General features: G+C 43.4%; 1 protein-coding gene, 1 long non-coding RNA gene and 1 other non-coding gene across 10 annotated transcripts in view; 2 read left to right on the top strand and 1 right to left on the bottom strand.

The window, feature by feature from the left end:
- Nucleotides 1-86: 86 nt before the first annotated feature.
- On the top strand, nucleotides 87-11,793 carry LOC106990837 (uncharacterized). Of its 3 annotated transcripts, XR_001433719.4 has the most exons (4): nucleotides 87-682; nucleotides 2,474-2,624; nucleotides 4,184-4,538; nucleotides 8,324-11,793. It is a non-coding gene; the product is annotated as an uncharacterized LOC106990837 (long non-coding RNA). The 3 variants fall into 3 exon arrangements; XR_009597744.1 differs by lacking the exon at nucleotides 2,474-2,624 and having other exon boundaries at nucleotides 87-495; XR_009597748.1 differs by lacking the exon at nucleotides 2,474-2,624.
- Nucleotides 11,794-17,236: 5,443 nt separating this feature from the next.
- On the top strand, nucleotides 17,237-17,352 carry LOC114110972 (U5 spliceosomal RNA). The gene has a single exon (XR_003587096.2). It is a non-coding gene; the product is annotated as a U5 spliceosomal RNA (small nuclear RNA).
- A 4,341-nt stretch (nucleotides 17,353-21,693) lies between these two features.
- The window catches only part of ARMH1 (armadillo like helical domain containing 1), a 58,709-nt gene continuing 57,812 nt past the window's right edge, over nucleotides 21,694-22,590 (bottom strand). For all 6 annotated transcript variants that reach the window (XM_042239994.1, XM_042239990.2, XM_042240001.2 and 3 more), the window contains 3 exons: nucleotides 22,434-22,511; nucleotides 22,081-22,162; nucleotides 21,694-22,006 (listed from right to left, as the gene is read on the bottom strand). In XM_042239994.1, coding sequence (XP_042095928.1) covers nucleotides 21,888-22,006; nucleotides 22,081-22,162; nucleotides 22,434-22,511 — 279 coding nt within the window. In that variant the 3' untranslated portion in view covers nucleotides 21,694-21,887. The remainder of the gene's footprint in view (nucleotides 22,007-22,080; nucleotides 22,163-22,433; nucleotides 22,512-22,590) is intronic.

Genomic DNA, 22,590 nt, shown 5'->3' with positions numbered 1-22,590 from the left:
CTTTTGGGATACGTAGTCTCCGGGACGCCTTCCGGCGTCTGGAACCGCCCACTCGTCTGGCCAGACCGCTGAACGCAGGGCCTGTCGGGAGCTTTGGGAACCCGCCCTCTGGGAGGTCTCTTTTTCCCTGAGTTCAACCAGTGGCATCGCCGCTGGGGTCGTTTAAACTCAGAAACCTCAGGGTGATGTGAGAGAGGGAGGGTTCTGAGGTCTTATAGTCATGGGTTCGAACCTCAGCTCCATTAGTTGCCTACTCAGTGACCTCATACAAGTTAAACTTGCCTTCTTCGCGCGATTCTCCCTTGTGATATTATTGCTAAGTTCTAATAATGGGGGACTACGTTTGGAGTGCCTGGAAGACCTGGTTCACTAGGTTTTATCGAGTGTCTTATCACGTGCTAAGCGCTGGAAATAGTAATTGTGAACAGGACCCATAGTTCTTGCCCTCGACCTAACATTTCTAACGCAAACGGAACAAAAAGAAGTAAATTACAAGTAAGTAACGAAGTGTGGTAAGTGCTCTGAGGGAAACAGAACTGGAATACAGAAAAATGGAGGAACCTACATTAGGTAAAATGGCCAGGGGAGAAATCTTTGAAGTTATAACCTGAGTAGAGAATAAGAAGGAATGTCAAAATCAACGGTCTTGAAGAAAGAAGAGAGCGTGGCTGGAAGGCAATAGGTGAGTGGAAAAGGAGTGAGATCAATTTAGCATCTTGTGGAGTCGCAAAGACTCCACACGACTGAGCGACTGAACTGAACTGATCCCATACTAATAATTTTGACTTTTATCCTCATGAGAAATCACTGAAGAATTTTGAGCAGAGGAGTGACATGATCTGAGTTACATTAGATTTTGTTTATTGGGCTTGCTCTGTTTGGAGAATTAATTTGAAGGTTGCAAGACTGGAAATGAGGTGACCATTTAGTAGGCAAGAGATTATGCTGGCCTAGCTTGTGGTTGTAATACTGGAAATGTAGCCAAGAGAATGGATTAAAAGTGTACCTTATTGGAGAGGTGGAGTGAATGGATTTTGCTGATGAGATTTGTGAAAAGATTTCAGTCTTAAATGAAACAGGAGGATATGAAATGGAGAATCTCACACAGCCACCCTCCACAGAATGGAACTTAGAGACTAATTTCCCATAATTGCCTGGCTTACAGAAAAAAACACTTCCTGATCAAGGGAACATCCACCAAAAATTACTCTCCATTGTCAAGCCAATGAACTTAATACTTTGGGACTCTGGCCAATCTTCCTACTCTTTGTTCTCCTGGCCCATTAATACAACTCATCCAAACCCTCAGTGGACTTGCTTGTATCTTGCTACAGCATGTGTTTCTCAAATTGCAAATCAGTTTCTGATAACTTGAGTCTGCCTTGGTTTACCTCTAGGTGGACAGGTTGGATGTGCCAGTGAAGGGGAAAGGATAATCGTGATTGACTGCTGGTTTCTGGCTAGAGTAGCTGGGTAGGCAGTGGACCATTACCTAAAGTAGGGAAGTGGAGTTATAAAGGAAACAGTTTGGGGAGTTAGGTAAAAAGTTTTGCTGTAGTCATGTTGAGTCTGAGATATGAAGACCTCAGAGTGGGGGTGTCAGTGAGCAGTTGGATAGGCAAGTTAGGAACTCAGGGAGAGATCCAGGCCAGAGATAGAGATTTGGCAGTCATTTTAGGTAGATACATTCAGAGTCCTGGGACTAAATATGATCTAGAGAGAGAGTATAGATGGAGATCAGAAGAACCATCCCGGAACCACAGAGCATGCCAACATCTTGAGGGAGGGCAAAGGAGGAAGAGCAAAGGAATGAGATGAGGGTGGTTTGAAGGGATGAGGAAAACCAGGGAGTAGCAAGCAGAAGAAGGAATGTCGGAGGAGGTAACTCTGGAGAGCTGCAGTGAGGACAGGCAAGATGAGGACTTGGAAATATCCTTTATATTTGCCAGCATCTAAGTCATTGGTGACTTCGAGCAGTCTTGGTGAAGCGCTGAGAATGAAAGTCTGACTAGAGAGACAAGTTGGATATTGTTTAGGGATACATACATACACAATAAAAGAATAAAAGTGTGCTTAGGAATGATAAACACTAAGGTTCAGGAGAGCAGCTGCCTCTGGAAGAGAGAGTAAAATGATTGGACAGGGGTACTTCAACAAAATAGAAATTTTGTTTTTTTACGTGAGTCACGAGTATACATGGTATTCATGATGTTGTTTTCTGTGCCTCCTGAATTAGGAAGGCAATGTAAATTTCGACCCATCCCCACCTTTTTTTCTTTTCTACCTGTTGGTCCAGGTAGTTGCAAACTTCCTTGCTGCTTCCCAAGGCTTTGGGGCACAAGAGTTTTGCAGGGGCCCTTATTTCCAGTTCCTCAACCTTCCGCAGACCTAGTGAATTTCTCCTGATCTTACATGGGTGATAAAACTCTAGCCCTCATTACTTGTTTCTGATTCCAATACTCTCCTGTTACAGGAACCTGAAATCAAGGAATTAATATCGAGTGATTCAAAATCAATAAAAACTGCAGCAAATGCTGAGTTTTCAAAATCAAGAATTCCTTTTGTGCCAAAAATGAAGAGAGTAATCAGAGCAACAAAGGGAACTGACCAAGGAGAGTCCCATGGTATGAGAATAATGAAACCTGTAGAACTTTAGGAAACACCAAACCATTAAATTGGAGATGCTTACATATGCCAGGGTCTCCAGCATATTACCATAGACATACCACCACTACAGAAAAAGAAGCCCTCCCTTAAACTAGTAGTAGAACAGTTGGAGTCTATAAAACTGGTATCCATGCCTGCATGCTAAGTCGCTTTAGTCATGTCTGACTCATTGTGACCTTATGGACTGTAGCCTGACAAGCTACTCTGTCCATGGCAAGAATACAGGAGTGGGTCACCATGCTTTCCTCCAGGGGAATCTTCCCGACTCAGGGATTGAACCCATGTCTCTCATGTCTCCTGCATTGGCAGGCGGGTTCTTTAACACTAGTGCCACCTGGGAAGCCCATAAAATTCTTATGTTTAACATAAAAAAAAAATAACAAAATCTTTGTGAAAGGATAGAGCAATGTGTAAAAAAGAACAGACATATGAAAAAAAAAGACACCTGGAAAAGCTTTTAAAATACACCCACTGAAATAAAGAAACCTTTGGAACAGTATGTACTGCAGTTTCCAATTAGTGATTCAGTGGATGCTAGGTAAAAGGTTACTGAGTACAAGATGTTTGTCTGGTGCCAGAGCATTGCTCCACAGATTATTTGTGTTAATATTTTGCAAAGGGAAAGCTTACCTATACATGGAGAAATGTGACAGTGACCATTATAAGCAAAGGATCAGTGTCCTCAATAGTGCAGTGCAGTTCAGTTCAGTTCAGTTTAGTCACTCAGTCATGTCTGACTCTTTGCCATCCCAGGGACTGCAGCACACCAGGCCTCCCTGTCCATCACTAACTCCCAGAGCTTGCTCAAACTCATGTCCATTGAGTCAGTGGTGCCATCCAGCCATCTCATCCTCTGTCGTCCCTTTCTCCTCCTGCCTTCAATCTTTCCCAGCATCAGGGTCTCTTCCAGTGAGTCAGTTCTTCACATTAGGTGGCCAGAGTATTGGAATTTCAGCTTTAGCATCAGTCCTTCCAATGAATATTCAGGACTGATTTCTTTTAGGATGGACTGGTTTGATCTCCTTGCAGTCCAAGGGACTCTCAAGAGTCTTCTCCAACAACACAGTTCAAAAGCATCAATTCTTCGGCGCTCAACCTTATGGTCTAACTCTCACAACCATACATGACTACTGGAAAAGGCATAGCTTTGACTAGATGGATCTTTGTTGGCAAAGTAAGGTCTCTGCTTTTTAATATGCTATCTAGGTTGGTCATAGCTTTTCTTTCAAGGAGCAAGTGTCTTAATTTCATGGCTGCAGTCACCACCTGTAGTGATTTTGGAGTCCAAAAAAGGAAAGTCTGTCACTGTTTTCATTGTTTCCCCATCTATTTGCCATGAAGTAATAGGACCAGATGCCATGATGTTAGTTTATTGAATGCTGAGTTTTAAGCTAGCTTTTTCACTGTCCTCTTTCACCTTCATCAAGAGGCTTTTTAGTTCTTTGCTTTCTGCCATAAGGGTGATGTCATTTGCATATCTGAGTAATTCATATTTTCCCTGCAATCTTGATTCCAGCTTGTGCTTCATCCAGTCCCTTGGACTGCGAGGTCAAACCAGTCAATTCTAAAGAAAATCATCCCTGAATATTCATTGGAAGGACTGCTGCTGAAGCTGAAACTCCAATACTTTGGCCACCTGATGTGAAGAACTGACTCACTGGAAGAGACCCTGATGCTGGGAAAGATTGAAGGCAGGAGGAGAAGGGGACGACAGAGGATGAGATGGCTGGATGGCACCACTGACTCAGTGGACATGAGTTTGAGCAAGCTCTGGGAGTTAGTGATGGACAGGGAAGCCTGGAGTGCTACAGTCCATGAGGTGGCAAAGAGTCAGACATGACTGAACTGAACTGACTGATTGTTAACTTAAGGTAAGAACAAATAAGATGAAGAATCAGTTGGAACTATTGGGAATGAAAAATTTAATAGTTGAAATCCATACATGGATTGAATAGCAGAATAGTTACAGCCAAAACGAAATGATGAGCAATAAGATCAGGGTGAGGATTCATCCAAAAGGCATTAGGAAGGGATAAAGAAAACAAAAAAATAGAAAACAAATGAGCTCATTGTCTGTGACATACATTGTTGGTGGTAATCCCACAGTCATTCCCGCCCCCTTCTCCCTTACTCATATCCACATTGGAGATTGAAAAAGAAGGGACTGCAATGAGGATCCTTTGCTTGTTATATCTCCTCCCCTTTTTAACTTGCCTTGTATATAGAAAGAAAGCTCCTTGTCTGGAGCTGTGACAGCTTTCTGTGATCATGAGGTAGGTTGCTAGTCATCAGTTCAAAAAAATTCATCATACTCAGGACAGCCAAGTAGGAAGGCAGGAAGAGCCCAAGAAGGTTCTTGGTGGCTGAACAGCTGAACTAATGCCAGCAGCCACCTACCAATCAGATTCCTTGCTATGCAAGTACAAAACAAAGCAAAATGAAACTCCACTTGTTTATTTATGCCACCATTATTCATGTTTTCTTTAATCAGCAACAGAAAACATACCTAACTAAAATATTCCTAACTGATGCCTTGTTCAATAATTTGAAAAAGGATTACGAAGTTGAGATTCAAAGAAATAAGAGAGGGGAAACATAAGAAATAAGTGAAAAAGAAATTTTTAAAAAGTATTTTTAAAAGCTAATTGTGGACTTTCCTGGTGGTCCAGTGGTTAAGAATCCGCCTGCCAATGCAGGGGACACAGGTTTGATTCCTCGTCTGGGAAGATTCCACATGCCTCAGGCAACTAAGTCCATGGGCCACACTAGAGAAAATCTGCACACAGCAGTCAAGACCCAGCAAAGCCAAATAAAACAACAGAGTGATACTGGACAGGAAAACTGAACTTCAGGATACTGGTTACTTGCGTGACCAGAGAGGCAGGAGATGGGATTGGAGAGGAGTGGTCAGGGAATAGCTAATAGAACAAGTCAAGTTCTGTTTCTTAATTTTTGTTGGGGATATTCAGCTTTTTATTGTTAGTATTATGCTCCAAGAATACAAGTTTAATATACTCTTTTATGTATGAAACACCTCATAATTTAAAAATAGAAAAAATAGATTTAAAAAATGGAGTACTTTCTGACTCCAGGAAAATAAAAAGTTATATATGGTAAGAAAGGTAATCATAGAAGTCTACTTGGCTTGGCTCAAACAGTATTGAATATTAAAATATAATCACATGAGGATGATGGGCATGGGGATGAGGGGATGTGAGGGAGAAAACAACCTCATTTAGCATGATGCTAAGTGTCAAAAACAAGACATAATGCCTAAAATGTAATGGCTTGTGCTAAACCCCAAACTGAGACTTAATTACAGTTTGGGCTCTCCCAGAACTGGAATCTTAAACCAGTCAATCAGGAATTGCCTGATCAGCATTAGTAAGATCATCTTCGTGATAGACCCCTGCCCTCCCCTAAAGGAAAGAAACCTTACTACAAACCAACCCAATTTTTGGCCTAGTACAGCTTCCTTGTTCCTGCTCCCTTTTGCCTATAAAGGTCTTTTCATCTTTTTTTTTTTTTTTTAAGTCTTTCATCTTGTACAGCTCCTCCGAACTTCTTACTATTAACTACTTTGGACAGTGTTCAATTCATGAATCATTGAAAAAAACCAATAAGATCATTAAAATTTACTCAGTTGAATTTTGTCTTTTAATATAAATCAAGAAGTTATGTTTAAATTAGTGACTTAACCAACAAGGACCTACCGTATGGCACAGGGGACTATGCTCAGTATTTTGTAATAACCTATAAGGGAAAAGAATCTGAAAAAGAATATATATTTATAACTGAGGCACTGCTATATGCCTGAAACTAATATAACATTGTAAATCAAGTGTATGTCAATAAAAAATTTTAAATTTTTTAACAATTAAAAAAAAATACAATTAGTGATCTAAGAGGCAACAGTATAGTCATTATTCTGAAACATAGGCCTATATCCAGCAGAAGAAATATCTGAGAGTTGACAGTAGTTGCTTCTGATAACAGAAATGGGTGTGAGGTGGGATGCAGAGAAAAAGTAACAGGGTTTGTTTGTTTGTTTGTTTAATGCTATTTAGCACTATCTGCCTTCTGCTTTGAATACTGCTTGTGGTGGTGGTGACGTGAAGTGAAGTAGCTCAGTCATGTCTGACTCTTTGTGACCCCAGTGGACTGTAGCCTACCAGGCTCCTCCGTCCATGGAATTTTCCAGACAAGAGTACTGGAGTGAGTTGCTATTTCCTTCTCCAGGGATCTTCCCAACCCAGGCATCTAACCTGGGTCTCCTGCATTGCAGGCAGACAGTTTACCATCTGAGCCGCCAGACACTGCTTCTGGAGATGTTGATAGAGCCCATGAAGGGACAAGTCGAGGTGTTACAGTTTAGGACTCCTGAGAAGAAATTCAGCTCCCATTCAGCACCACACCTTCCCTTGTTGGGGGGAGTGTGAGAAAGCAGGAGAAACTCCATCTTGAAGCCTGTCATCTGTATTAAAGACAGGATGTGAACTGGGCCTGAACACTGCCCAAGAGTAAGGAAACTGTTGCTAGCGAAAACCAGGTCTCCTGGAGACTTCCCTCCCTGCAGATGACAAACGGAGATTGTAGTTGAGGTCAGGCTGCCCCGTTAGATTAACCATGGAGACATCCCTGCTTGATGTATATCATTGTTCCCACCCTTTAACCTTAATTGTTTGTTCTCCTAGCACCTACTTGTTGTAAAACTCAATCATATACAACAAAGAGGTTGCTAACATGTAACCAGTCATATAGTGGGGGGTATAAAACTGGGCCTCTCAGAAACATCAGGGTCCTTGTTGGGAACTGATTCCCCTTGGACCCGCTGTGTAACAAACTGTTCTCCACTGTCTTGAGTGTCTTCCGAGGTGTTTTGCGACTCCAGATTCCACAACACCCTTACACCACTTTCTTCCACTGCTTGTATCATGATTACAGCATTTATATCTTTCTGGGCACACAAATTATTTCCTCTAGGCTGTGTGATCTTTTTTTAAGTTTTATTGAAGTATAGTTGATTTGCGCTGTGTTAATTTCTGCTGTACGGGATAGTGGGATAGTGACTCAGTTTTATATATATATATATGTATGTATGTATGTGTGTTCATATTCTTTCTCCTTGTGGTTTATCACAGGATATTGAATATAGTTCCCTGTGCTATACAGTAGGACCTTGTTTATTGGATTGTGTGCTCTTTGAAGGCAACTCAGTTTGATTTGTCAGCCTGCCTCCTCCTTTCACTTTCCTTTTTTCCTATTGCCTGCCTCCTCTCTTCCTCTCTTTCTGTCACATGTCATAGCAGTTCTGCTTGTCTGTCTGTCTATCTGTCTATCATTGGCCCCCATGAGATGATTTTACTCCTGGGTTCATGACATTATCATCAGTGATCTGTAGAAGTTTCTTCTTGCTATTTACTCATTTATCTGTTTATCTTTCATTATTTATTTTATTCTCATATCCCTCTCCCATTTGCCGCCTTCTCCCAGGCAACCATCCCTCTGTGTTTTTTTTAATTAATTAATTTTTTATTGAAGGATAATTGCTTTATAGAATTTTGTTTTCTGTCAAACCTCAACAGGAATCAGCCATAGGTATACATTTATCCCCTCCATCCTGAACCCCTCCCATCTCTCTCCCCATCCCACCCAGGTTGAAACAGAGCCCCTTGTTTGAGTTTCCGTAGACGTTGTACAGATGTGAGAGTTGGACCATAAAGAAGGCTGAGTGCTTAAAACTTTGATGCTTTTGAATTGTGGTGCTGGAGAAGACTCTTGAGAGTCTCTTGGCCAACAAGGAGTTCAAACCAGTCAATCCTAAAGGAAATCAACCCTGACTGTTCATTGGAAGGACTCTTGTGGAAGCTGAAGCTCCAATACTTTGGCCACCTGATGCGAAGAGCAGACTCATTGGAAAAGACCTTGATGCTGGGAAAGATTGAAGGCAAAAGGAGAAGGGGTGGCAGAGGATGAGATGGTTAGATAGCATCACCAACTCAATGGACATGAATCTGAACAAACTCCAGGAGATAATGGAGGACAGAGGAGCTGGCATGCTCCAGTTCATGGGGTTGCAAGGAGTGGAACATGAGTTAAATGACTGAACAACAACAAATTATTTATGTGCATGGATTTTTAAAGTTATGTTAATGATATTGTATGATGCATCTTATTTTTGTCACTAAACATTCTTTTTTAAAAAAACTTTTGGCCACTCCTCGAGGCATGTGGGATCCTGGTTCCCCAGCCAGGGACGGAACCCACACCGCCTGCAGTGGAAGCACTGGAAGTGCTGAGTCTTAACCACTGGACTGCCCTGCCCTGGAAATCCCTAAACATCCTGTTTTTTTAATGCAATATGAACATCTAACACATTATTTCCAACTGTTGTATAATAGTACATTTTACCTACTGATCTCCTACTGATGGATATCAAATTATCTCCAACCCCCTCCCCTCACCAAGGATGCTGCAGGTAATGCTCCATGAAATAAAATTAGGTCCTTATTTCACATCATGCAGACAAAAAAAAATCTAGGCCATTTGGAATTCAATTGTAAAAACTTTTAGAAGAAAATATGAGTATATTTTTATAACATGAGGGTAGGGAAAGATTTCTTAAAATATGGAAAACTAAAAAGTGAAAATTCATGAATTAAATAAACTTCTGTATGATAATAAACATTAAAAAACTGACAGTCTACAGGAAATAACTTGCAATACATATAAACTGTCAAAGGTTTAGTTTTCTGAATATGAAGAGTAAGAAATACCAACTGAGCTATCAAGGAAGCCCTATAAGTCAATAAGCAAAAGACAAAAACAACTTAAAAATGGATAAACGACCAGAACAGGCAGTTCCTGGGGTGGGAAAAATGAATTACCAATAAATGAGACGATACTCACATGTACTTCTCTCTATGTATGTTTTAAAAGATTACTTGTAACCTTAAGTCTCTGAGTATTAACACACATCTTCTGGGTTGAATTATTTATCATCCCATGTACATGATTGATTTAAAAAAGAATTTTCAACCTAAAAAGTAAAAATTTATTGGAAATACATCTCCTAATGAGATGAGCAAACTTTTATTTTTCAGTTGGCTTACAGAGAGTGAGACAGTTTGTCACCAGTTCTAGTCCTGTTTTTGTTTTCATAAGCAAAAGACCTAAGAAATCAGACTTCTCTGGTGGTCCATTGGTTAAGAATCAACCTGCCAATGGTGGGAACACAGGTTCCATCCCTGGTCCAGGAAGATTCTGCATGGCAACTGGCAGCTAGAGATAGCCCCGCAGCAACAAAAACCCAGTACAGCCAAAATTAAATAAATAAAAGTTTAAAAAAATCTAAGAAACCTTAGAATAAATAGATGGGGATTGGAGAGAGGTGGTAGTTGTTGTTCTTTAATATATATAGTAATGTCAGTATATGTCCCTTTGTTGGATGTCCCAGGCATGGAATATTGTGCAGGAAATAAAGTGGATGAGCTGAAACTAGGTTTACAGATACCAACACAAATAAATCTTAAAAATGTAATGTTGAATGAAAAAGGAAGTTTCAGGGAAAACCCTGCAGAGGGACTGGGTTCAATCTGGCCTGAGAGCGAGGCCAGCAGCTCAGCACCGCCACCACCAGCCCCGACCCCCGCCAAAAAGAGGAAGGAAGTTAGAGCAGGATGGGAAGGTATGATATTTACACAAATTTTAAAAACACAAGACTGATATTGTTGGTGGATGGAAGACATACCATGTTCAGAATAGTAGGTATTAGTGGGTAGAAGGGGACCAAAGGGGATTGGGGGGGAACAAATGCAGGCTTCAACTGTATATAGACAAGGTTTTGGTTCTAGTTTTGTTTTTACAAGCAAACATTCACACTTTGATTTATTTTAATAAGTTTAAATTCTTGAGTAGTACAGCATCACACAGATTGTGTGTTTAACGGCCTTAGCTGGAATGTTGCCTCAGAATTTGGCAGGAACCAAGATTTCGTGGGCACAAACTGCATTTCCTTGATTTCTCTCATTCGTTGGGTTTGCCACCAGGAGTCACTGTGCTATCTTTGCTTTGTACACACAAGGACTTCTCTTGCTTAGGGAGAATTTGGTTTCATCCTGAGCATAAACATTTTCAGTTTTCTGAAGAGCTGTGTGCTCTCTTTGATTCGAGACCATGCTTAGAGCCCGCAAAAATGGCTTTGCACAAAGCCTTCCGGACATATTCATCATTTTAAAGTCCTGTTCCCAGCAGGCCTCTACAGCCTCCAAAACAGAGGAAGGGGAGCTATGTAAAGTTCTCTTTACTTTCCAAACATATCTAAAGCACATCTGAAGAAGTGTTCGTATCTATTAAGTCTGAGTATCAGGTATGTTTTTGTCCTCTACACTTTTCTGTGGAGTTAGAAATAGTTCGTGATGAATTTTTAAAATAATAAAGAATGAGGGCTTCTCTGATGGCTCAGTGGTAAAGAATCCACCTGCCAATGCAGGAAAGACAGGTTTGATCTCTAATCCCAGAAGATCCCACATGCCTTGGAGCAACTAAGCCTGCACACCATAAAAACTGTGCTCTAGAGCCACAGCTGTGTGCTGACTCCTGAAGCCCTACAGTCTGTTGTCCACAGCAAGAGAAGTCACCAAAATGAGAAGCCTGAGCACAACTAGAGAGCAGCCTCTGCTCAGTACAACTAGAGAAAATCCCGTGCCGCCATGCAGAAAATCCAGCACAGCCAAAAATAAATAAGATTATAAAAAAGAATGAGAAGTGAGGAAGCAGAGACAAGGGGGAAAAACTAGGAACTCTTTTAATACAGGAATTATTTCACTTAAGTGTAACCTGGTGTCTCTGTCATTTGAATCAATTTCAAGGTTTGTGAAGCATTGTTTAGATAATTACAAAAGTCATTAAAAAATTTAGTGTGAAAATTAACTAATTGAAAATGGTACCAGTTGATGTAAATGCATCCGCAGTAAAGTGTTACTAAGCTTCTTGAGGGTGAGGCTCAGTGGAAACATTATTTAGAATGAAAGTTCCACTTGTTCTCTTGCGGAGGTAGAAAAGTTTGTTTTTTTAAAAAAATATTTCTGCCAGAATTTTTCTCTGAAATAAAAAAATACAAAGTTTTTTCTCTGTTGTGGTTGATTGCTATATTCCAAAAGGAGACTGCCGTTGGCGTGTGCTGCAGGTTCATCCTCCCCTCTCCTCCTCCCCACTTCCTGCCCCCACTTTCTTTTTCAGCTAGGAGTTGATGGAGGCTACTTGGTCTCCAGGGAGGAACCGATGGGGAGGAGACAGCTGGTGCCCTGAGAGGGACCAAGAGGAAGCAGCGCAGCATGGGGATGGTCTCTGATGGGAGGAGGGCTGAGGAAGGGGCAGATGATGGGCACTGTTAGGTTGAGGGTGGGAAGATAAGGCAAAGGCTTCTGCTTTCTCAGCAACTTCTGCAGTGAGGTCATCTGCTGAGCACCAGAGCTGGGGAGGAGGTGTAGGATGGTTTCGGTGAGAAAAGGTACATAGAGAGTGGGAAGCAGAGCCAAGTAGAGACGTGTTGAGTAATAGCAGGAACTTTATCAGAGGCCTGGCTCAGTTGTGTGATTTTTCCAGTAGTTCAGCTGTGGCAGGGTAGATACTGAAAAGGGAGGGGAATCTGAGGGTCAGAGTGGTGAGGGGAGGAGCTGCTGGTGAGCAATTGGGTGGAGGACCCGCTCCGTAAAGATCTCCATTGCAGTGAAGTTAATACTGCATCCTCTTGCTCCCCTCTTCCTGCCACCAGGGAGTCGGGATCCTTCATCTTACCTAACGACCTCCATCCTCCTCCCGTCTCACTCCTCAGTCCCCCTTATCTGTCCTGTAATTCCTCTCTCTCAGATCTTCACTCTCTCCATCTGTACTGACTCCTTTCCAAGGGGTTTAATCATGTTTAACACTCTCCTAACATTAACAAAAGGGCTTCCCTGGTTGCTCATGCGTGCGTGCTAAGGCACTTCAGTCGTGTTCAACTCTTTGTGACCCTATGGACTGTAGCCTGTCAGGCTCCTCTGTCCATGGGATTCTCCAGGCAAGAATACAGGAGTGGGTTGTCATGCCCTTCTCAGGGGATCTTCCTGATCCACAGATTGAACCTGGGTCCTCAGCATTGCAGGCAGTTTCTTTACCATATTAGCCACCAGAGAAGCCCAGCAGTAAAGAATCTGTGTGAAATGCAGGAGACGCAGGATACACTGGTTTGATCCCTGGGTTGAAAAGGATCCCTGGAGGAGGAAATGACAACCGACTCCAGTATTCTTGCCTGGAGAATCCCCATGAACCAAGGAGCCTGGCGGGCTACAGTCCATGGGGATGCAAAGAGTCAGACACAGCTGAGTGACTGAGAACACATACAATATTAACAAAAGAGATGGAGGGAGGCTACCTTTAATCCCAAACCCTTTCCAGCTACAGTCTCTGTTTGGCTTTTCAGGGCCAATGTCTCTGAAGAGTTGCTTGCTTTCTCTACCTCCATGGCCTCCTTCAACGGCTCCCAGCAGTTGGACTTCCATCAATGCCCTCTGTTTACACACTCGGGTCACCAGCAACGGCCCTGCTGTTGGATCCAATGTGAGACGACTAGGCGGCATTTTGAGGGCTCTGAGGAACTCCGGTCCTTTGTGTCTCAGGGCAGAAAAAATTCAGTGAGGCAAAATGATAGATAAGAAGTGACTTCTTATTAACAGAATAGGACTCCTGGGAAGCTTACAAGTGGGTGGGCGAGAGGCCCTGGGAACTTAGTGGGCTACAGTTTTAAAACCAGAGGAAAGTAGGGAGGGGGGAAAAAACAGCTTCTTCCTCATTCCTGAGTAGGTGTCACACTTCCATCATTAGCTTCTCCTCCAGGATGGGCAAGGGAGTTTTCTTGTCCCTACATGGTCAAGTCAGGACTGTAACGGCACTATGGAAAAATTACTTCAGATCTTAGTTACAGTGAAGGTCTTTACTTACTATGGAAAGGTCACCTTTCCATAAACTATTGTTTTTCATGTGTGCAGAGAGCATGTCCTAGGGGTCAGTAACTTACTGGGCTCACTGGGCAGAATGTGGGTCTCAGGCCACCATTGTTTTATTGCTTGGGAGCACGTCCCATGCTTCTGTTCCCTGGTTTTGTTGCTAAACCAGCCTGCTCAGTTTCAAGGTTAAGCAAGCCTGCTTTCTTAAGTGATCATTAACTTACTATGGTCTCCCAAAGCCCCCTAAAGTTCCCTCCCTATCTAAAACACCCTGTTGGGATTTCTGAGCTAACTAACCTTATCCCTACTAAATGAACTTTGCAGTCCCCACCTCACTTGATCACTCATCTGACGGAACTGATGGATCTCTTCTTTGCTGCTGTTGATTTCTAAGCTCTCCACACTGCTGCTTTTCCTCTGGCCTTCCTAATTTCACTGCTTCTGCAGCATCCCTCCCTTAAACCATGGTTCTCTAGGGACTTAGTCTAGCCTTGTTTTCTCTCCTTACTTTGCACTCTTTCTCCTTGAGCAGTCCTGACCATCCCCTGGTCCAGGCTGCCTGTTATTTCTCTCTGGCTTTAGTGCTCAGTCCTAAATCATTTTTCCAAACTTCTTGTCCACCATACCATCTCCATACTTTAGCCAGAATAAGTGTCCAGTGGTTCTCAACTTAGCCTGCATCAGAATCACCTGGAAGACTGTTAAAACTCAGGTACCTGGGTCTCACCTGGATTTTCTGAATCAGTAGGTCTGAGGTATAGCCCAATCATTTATATTTCTAACAAACACCCAGGTATATTGGGATTCTCAAGTGGTCCAGTGGTAAAGAATCTGTCTGTGAATGCAGGAGATGCAAGATGTTGGATCCTTGGGTCAGGAAGAACCCCTGGAATAGAAAATGGCAACTTGCTCCAGTATGCTTGCCTGGAAAATTCCATGGATAGAGGAGCCTGGCTGGCTGCTATCCATGGGGTCAAAAAGAGTTGGGCACAACTGAGTGACTGGACACACACACCCAGGTAAATTAGGTGTATATTTTAGGATGCCGTAACAAAACACTACAAATTTGGTGGCTTAGAAATTTTTTGAGCTCTGGAAGCCTCATTTAAACTAATTACATCTACAATGACTTTATTTCCAAATGAAGTCACATTCTGAGTACTGAGTGTTTGTATTTCAACATATGAATTTAGTGGGGGAGAGGGGATGGGACACAATTCAACTCATAATATTGATAGTACCAGATGATGCTGATGCCGCTTCAAAACACTAATTTGATCATATTATTCTCCTTTCCTACTTTGGCCACATGATGTAAGGAACTGACCCATTGTAAAAGACCCTGATGCTGGGAAAGATTGAAGGCAGGAGATGAAGGGGATGACAGAGGATGAGATAGTTGGATGGTATCACCAACACAGTGGACATGAGTTTGAGCAAGCTTTGGGAGTTAGTGATGGACAGGGAAGCCTGGTGTGCTGCAGTCCGTGGGGTCACAGTGGGACGAGACTGAGGGACTGAACTGAACTGATTCTCCTTGAAAGCTTTTCAGAGAGCCCTCATTGCTCTCAAGGTAAATCCAAGGTCATTCACTGGCATTGGACCTGATCTGGTCCCTGTCGCTTAGCCACTTGTCCTTTCACCACTCAGGCTCACACTGTTCAAAGTGCCTTTCTGCTGAGAACACCCTCGCCACCCTACTCCTGTGGATCCTTTCTTGCTTGGCCTATGTGTCACTAAAACAGTCATCAGTGCTCATCACACACACTTGTCTCATGGGGCCTAGCACATGGTCTGACACAGTGTTCCATACATTTTTGTTGCATGAATGTATGAAAACTATTTTCAGGCATCTAAAAAGTTCAGTTTTAATTTTTTAATTCAAGAGCAATTTTATTTGAGTGTTAAAATCTAAAATAGAGACATAGCAAGGATATACTGTATAACAGGGAATTATAGCCATTATCTATAATCTATACTGGAGTATAATTTGGAAAAATACTGAATCAGTATGCTATACACCTGAAACTGACATAATATTATAAATCAAATATACTTCAGTAAACAAAAAAACAGGCATTCTGGTGCAGAGCTGAGCGGTGATGTGGTGCCGCTAGCACACTGGGCCCTACAATCCCCCTCAAGGAGACCCTCAAGGAGAGGAAGAAATTCTCTTTCAAGAAATCTTTCAAACTGAATAGCCTGTCCTTCAAGAGAAATCAGAAGGAGGGTGAGGTGATTTGTCTTGCCTCAACCCACACAAGAAGAGCAGGAGCAGGCAGAGATCTGGTACTTACAGCGAAGAAGGCACTGCTCAGGAAGAAAGGTTGCTGCCTCCCCTGTGAGCCAAGAGCCTGAGGTCCAAGGGGCAGAGGCTAATGCTGCCTCCCAAAGGAGGAGACACAGAAGAGAAGGGCTCCAGGCCGCAGAGCCTATACCGTGGAGGAAACAGAATGAATAGCTGTTTCATTCTGGGACAGGTGGGTGATCTCCAAGCTGCAAGAGCTGTGTTGTCCTTGTGAGGTCACTGCCTGGATCCTGGCTGCCTTCCTGTGCCCAGAAAGGAAGGAGCTGTTGCCCCCTAGGCACATTCCCTCTCCTCCTCTCTCTCCTATGGATTCTCCCATCATCCATCTGGCCTTCCTCTTAAGACCAGTTTAAGATGGTTCCTTGCAGTTGCCCAAGTTAGGTTAGTGATGGGAAATGCTCCTAGCCCTAGCCCACCTCCTTCCCTGTCCCCCCCCAGGAAGAAGGCAGTTGCTGGTTTTCTTTCCCAATTCTTTCCAAGTAGGTTATGTTTGCTGCTCAAATTCCTGAGCGAGATGTGGGGGTGGGTACACTCCCAAATCCTGAGTGTTCTGCCTTCCCTTGAGTTTTTAGACTAGCGACACCTGGGCTGAGGAGGACACGGCCCCTGTCTAGGTTTTTATAAGTGTCTTAACTGAAGTTCAAACCTCCAATTTGTGAATCAACTGTGTCTCTTTTTCTACTTGGTAAGCAAGTATTAAACTTTGGGTTAGGGGAAGGTCTGTAACGTGAAATAACGTCTTGTCTTTTTCTTTACTTCCCTCCCATTGTTGTTAATAACTTTTATTGGCCAAACCCCAGATTGGTACTTTTCTTTATCCTGACTGCTAAAACCATTTTTTCTCCCTCCCTCTTGGTTTTACTGTAACATTTGGGAAAGGAATAGATGTCGTGCCTTAAAAAAAAAGATAAAATCTAATTTTCTCGTTGGACCCCGCGTCTATACTCTTGCCGATCTGGCTTCTGCTTCGCCCCCTAGTGGTGGCTCTAGACCGAGCCACCTAATGCCTTAAATTTTAAAGCATTTCCCCGTGTGCGAAGTTGGTGAGTCAACTTCATTTACATACCCACAATGCATTGCATTCAGGATCGTGCCTACTTTAAAGGCTAGATCCTTTTTTCCTTTTGATTTCTCTCCTACTTCTGAAAAATTAGGATATTTTAATAGAATTATCTGCAATGGCAGATACTTACTCGCTTTTTGGGTGGGCATATAGTTACCACTGCTGACTTAGGACTTATGGTTAACCGAGGACTGTGTGCCGGAACTCGGCGGCATACTCTGGTTTCTCTTCAGATCGCATAAATCTTTCGCCTTTTACTAAAGATTTCCGTGGAGAGGAACAATTCTGAGTCTTAAACTAATTTTTTGAGGCCTTGCTTTTGCGAGGCTTATAGGTGTGTTTAAAAATAGATGATAGTCTTTACATGGTGTGTTACTGTAGCGGGACCTAATACTGTTTAAAACTTGGTCGTTCAAAGATTGTTAGCCTTACTACGTAGTATGGTCTTCTGGGCCCGGTTAATCTGGTTTTGTTTAGGCCTTGAGTTAAAGTTCAGGTCTGGGCATATCTGTTCACAATTTTCACAGGGGGGATACTTGAGCATGGCAGGCAGGCAAGACTCCACTCACTCTGGGGCTGTGGTTTTTAATTAGTGCACTTGATATAGGCTTCAAAACAGGAAATCCTGTAAGTTCCTTGATGGTCCAGTGGTTAGGGTATCATGGTTCTGTAGGGTGTACAGGTTTGATTCGTGGTTGTGGAACTAAAGTCTTGCAAGCTGTGTGGCACAACCGAAAAATATAAATCCTCAAGATTATCTGTAATTCCTAGTTTTTATGTGGCTCAAGACAGCAAGATAAAAAATTTATTGCTATAAATTTGAACTTTAAAAATAAGCTTATACTACATGTCAGAAAACTAAGATCACCGCATCTGGTCCCATCACTTCATGGGAAATAGATGGGGAAACAGTGTCAGACTTTATTTTTTTGCACTCCAAAATCACTGCAGATGGTGGCTGCAGCCATGAAATTAAAAGACACTTACTTCTTGGAAGGAAAGTTATGACCAACCCAGATAGCATATTCAAAAGCAGAGACATTACTTTGCCAACAAAGATCCGTCTAGTCAAGGCTATGGTTTTTCTAGTGGTCATGTATGGATGTGAGAGTTGGACTGTGAAGAAAACTGAGAGCCGAAGAATTGATGCTTTTGAAGTGTGGTGTTGGAGAAGACTCTTGAGAGTCCCTTGGACTGCAAGGAGATCCCACCAGTCCATTCTAAAGGAGATCAGTCCTGGGGGTTCATTGGAAGGACTGATGCTGAAGCTGAAACTCCAGTACTTTGGCCACCTCATGCGAAGAGTTGACTCATTGGAAAAGACTCTGATGCTGGGAGGGATTGGGGGCAGGAGGAGAAGGGGACGACAGAGGATGAGATGGCTGGATGGCATCACCGACTTGATGTACGTGAGTCTGAGTGAACTCCAGGAGTTGGTGATGGACAGGGAGGCCTGGTGTGCTGCAGGTCATGGGGTCGCAAAGAGTCGGACACGACTGAGCGACTGAACTGAACTGAACGTGACAGTTGGGCTTCTCCCATAGCTCAGTTGGTAAAGAATGTGCCTGAAATGCAGGAGACCTAAGTTCAATTCCCAGGTCAGGAAGATCCCTTAGAGAAGGAAATGGCAACCCACTCCAGTAGTCTTGCCTGGAGAATCCCATGGACAGAGGAGCCTGGCAGGCTACAGTCCATGGGGGTCACAAGAGTTGGACCCAACTAAGCCACTGTCACCAACCGTATGACAATCAAATGCGATACATTAACACAAATCTTAACTGGATCCTGAACAAAAAACAAAGTTATAGTTCTGGAGGTCAGAGGTCTAGAATTAAGGTGTTGATAGGGGTGCATTCTTTCTAGAAGCTTGGGAAGTCGGGGGAAGAATCTGTCTTTGCCTTTAGAAAGCTGCCTTCATTTCTTGGCCTGTGCCACCTTCCAGGCATTACTCTAAACCTCTTGCTTCTGTTATGTCATCTCCTAACTAATTATGGATTGTCCTGCTGTATAAGACCTTTGTACTTACCTGGGACCCACCTAGATAATCCAGGAGGATCTTCCCATCTCAAGATCCTTGATCACACCTGCAAAATTCCTTTTACCACATGAAGTAACACATTTACAGGTTCTTGGGAGGAGGATGCAGGTGCATTTGGAAGCCATTACTTCAGTTCAGTTCAGTTCAGTCGCTCAGTCGTGTCCGACTGTTTGCGACCCCATGAATTGCAGCACGCCAGGCCTCCCTGTCCATCACCAACCCCCGGAGTTCACTCAGCCATTACTTAGACTACCACAATAATGATACAGTAATTATGTAGGAGGATGTCCTTATGCTTAGTAGAAATATAACATGAAGTTTTTAGTAGTCAAGTTTTTAGTTGTCAAACGTCATATCTGAAACTTCCAAATAGCCCGGTAAATAAAAGAAAATGTGTCAAAGGGTATCGGTATTCACTGTATTATTCTTTTAACTTTTTTTTGGTAATTTTGAACTTTTGAAAGTTAAAAGTTGGGGGGGAATAAATGTATATTAATAAATTTCATGTAATGTATATTTGTCAGATATTTGTAGTATACTTAAGATTTCATTTTAAAACATTCCATTGTTATTAAACTATTATACAAGAGTTTTGGATTTTTTCCTGTATTTTTTATTTTCTAATTATTAAAATTTCCAAAAGTTTATGGGGTACTGTTTTTAAAATAATTCTATAGAACGAAAGGCTATTTCAAGACTAAAAACAGTAAGAATGACTTGACACCAAAGGACAGGACATGTCTTTAAAATAGGAAATTCATTTAGCTTTAAGGAAAACATGCTGGATATTTTGTTAACTTTTCTTTCCTTTCTCTGCCCAAACAGAGGAAAGAGGAGGCTCAAAATCCCAGTTAGGGTAAGGCTAGGCAGCCTTTGACCGACAACATCTGGGCCAGTGATGCCCTCTTGTGGCACCCTAAAGAATTACTGCCATCTGATTTATTTCCTCTGACCTTGAGGGACAATTCCCTCACAATACCTCAGTAATTCATTCATGTGTGCCAGGACACTATTCTCAACATGTGGGAAATATCAGTAATGAAAACAAATATTCCTGCCCTGCTGGAGCTTACATTCAGGTGGGGAGACAGATAAAAAAATAAGTGATATGAAATAAATAGGTGAGTAGCAGGGGTTAGGGATTAGAGTACAGGGACTGGTAGTATGAGATGCAACTTAAAAAAAATAGTAACCCTCATTGAGAAGCTGACTTTTGTGTAAAAGAAAGTGAAGCCATACAGATACCTGGGGTGAGAGTTCTAGGAACAGAACCTCTCTCAAGTGTTCAGCAGAAAAGCTTGCACAAAAGTCCTAAATCATGAGCTTGTTTGTCATTTTCAAGAACCACACACTGCCAGTGCAGGAGACACAGATTCAATCCCTGGTTCAGAAAGATCCCACATGCCCCTGAGCAACTAAACCTGTGCGCCACAACTATGCAGCCTATGCTCTAAGACCTCGGAACAGCAGCTACTGAGCCCATGTGCAAAATCTACTGCAGTCCTAGAGCCTAGGATCTGCAACAAGAGAAGCCACTGCAATGAGAAGCCTCAAGATTGGAGAGTAGCCCCTGCTAAGATAACGTCTTAGGAGATAACCTTCCTTCTTGATCTTGTAAGGGGCCATGAGGACCCAGGACCACTACTTGCATTGTAAGCGTGAATGGCATTGTATACATCATTTAATTTGAGCCTTTTGTCTCAAAAACTTATATAACTGAGCTTTTACCTCTAACAAGCAGAACAGTTCTCAGAGCTTTCTGAGAGGCTGTTCCTAGTTTATAATCCTCAATTTGGCTAGAATAAAACTTTCCATTTCTTTCTTAGATCTACTGATTAAATTTTTTGTTGACAACAAAATGAGGTGGAAATGTTTAGCTGGAAAGAGAAATATGGGAGTCATTGTATATAAGTGGTATTTAAAGTGATAGAGGGACTTCTCAGGCAGTCCAATGGTTAAGATTCCATGCTTCTACTGCAGGAGGCACGGGTTCTAACCCTGGTCAGGGAATGCCTCATGACATGGCCAAAAAAATTTAAAAATACATAAATACAAGTTAAAAAAATAAAGTGATAGAATCACCAGGGTATAAATATAGAGAAGAGGCTCAAGGTCAAAGTCCTGCCTCCCTCCACCTTGAAGGAAGCTGGGTTGAAAAGGAGGAACCCATAAAAATGCTTCCCAGGTCGCTCAGTGGTAAAGAATCCACCTGTGATGCAGGAGACACAGTTGGGAAGATCTCCTGGAGGAGGAAATGGCAACCCTCTCCAGTATTCTTGCCTGGGTAATCCCATGGAAAGAGGAACCTGGCGCGGACTACAGTTCATGGGATCAAAAAGAGGTGGACACGACTGAGCCTGCATGCATGATCAATCAGCAAAGAGAATGGACAAAAGCAACCAGAGAAGCAGGAGAGAACCCAGGTGGGTCTGGTGTCCTGGAGGTGAGAGTGCAGAGGCCAGGAGGGACTGGAGGTGAGGCCCACTCCTCACACTACCTCCCTGAATCTTCTAGGAGGTTGGTGGTCCTGCCCTTCTGACCAGCTTTTTTCCCTGATGAGCAGAGGCGCCCAGGTCCATCATCGCAGCTCTCACTGGATCTCCCTCTGCCCTCCACACATGGACACCAGACAGACAGCAAGACTTGTTTATTGAAGACTTCCCAGCCGGCTCGCTCTCTCCCCTACCGGAGGGCAGAACCCCCAGCTTCCCACCGAGGCCAAGAGGAGTCGACAGGAGCTTGGCTGTGACTCCTCGCTTCTGCCAGGCTTCCCTGCTACACAGCCTTGGCTTCCTGGCTTGCCTCCGAGGCTCCTTTTTCCTCCTCTTACTCTTTTTCTTCCACGTCCTCCTTCTGGAAGTGTGTGATGTAGGCCACCTGATCCTCATTAGAATGGCCAAAGTAAAAGCTCATGTTGCTGTAGGAGAGGCCGCTGAGGTGCAGCACTGGAGGCAGGGAGATGAGCCTGAGACTGGGTGTCACTGCCCCTCTGGCCCAGGCCCCCTCTCTCGCCACTCACCTCTGGTGACATTGACTTTGTTGGCTGCCAAGATGTCCGCCTGAATGCTATCTATATTCATGTACAGATTCTCGGCATTGCTCTGGAGACAGAAGCAAGGGAAACCTGGCTAGATGCCAGGGCAGCCTGGACTTGGAGTTGGGCGTGGGCAGAGGGAGGCTGCAGGCTGCAGTCAGGCTCTTAGCCTGACAGGATGGGCCGGAAAGGGAACGGAAGGGTGCCAGGTGGAGAAGCCCAAGCAGGGCAGTCCCTTCTGTCGCCCGCCCCAGCCAGATCTTGTGTGGGGTGTCCATGGGGGTGGGGGGAGGGCGTGAGCTGCAGCACGCGCAGGGCCACTGTTTTGTCCCACTTACTAGGAAGAGCTTGTAGAGTTCCTCCCCCATGGTCTTGCGCACGTTCTCCTCCACCACCGGGAATAACTGCACGAAGTACTGCGGTGGGCGGGCGGGGGTGGGGCGTGACTGCAGTGCCCGCGCGCCCTGCCCGCCCGCCGCCCAGCCGCCCCGTGCA

This window comes from Ovis aries, chromosome 1, assembly GCF_016772045.2.
Source record: "Ovis aries strain OAR_USU_Benz2616 breed Rambouillet chromosome 1, ARS-UI_Ramb_v3.0, whole genome shotgun sequence".
NCBI classification, from domain to species: Eukaryota; Metazoa; Chordata; class Mammalia; order Artiodactyla; family Bovidae; genus Ovis; species Ovis aries.
The sequence above is the reverse complement of the archived record's forward strand: the minus strand, read 5'-3'. Positions and strand labels throughout refer to the sequence as shown.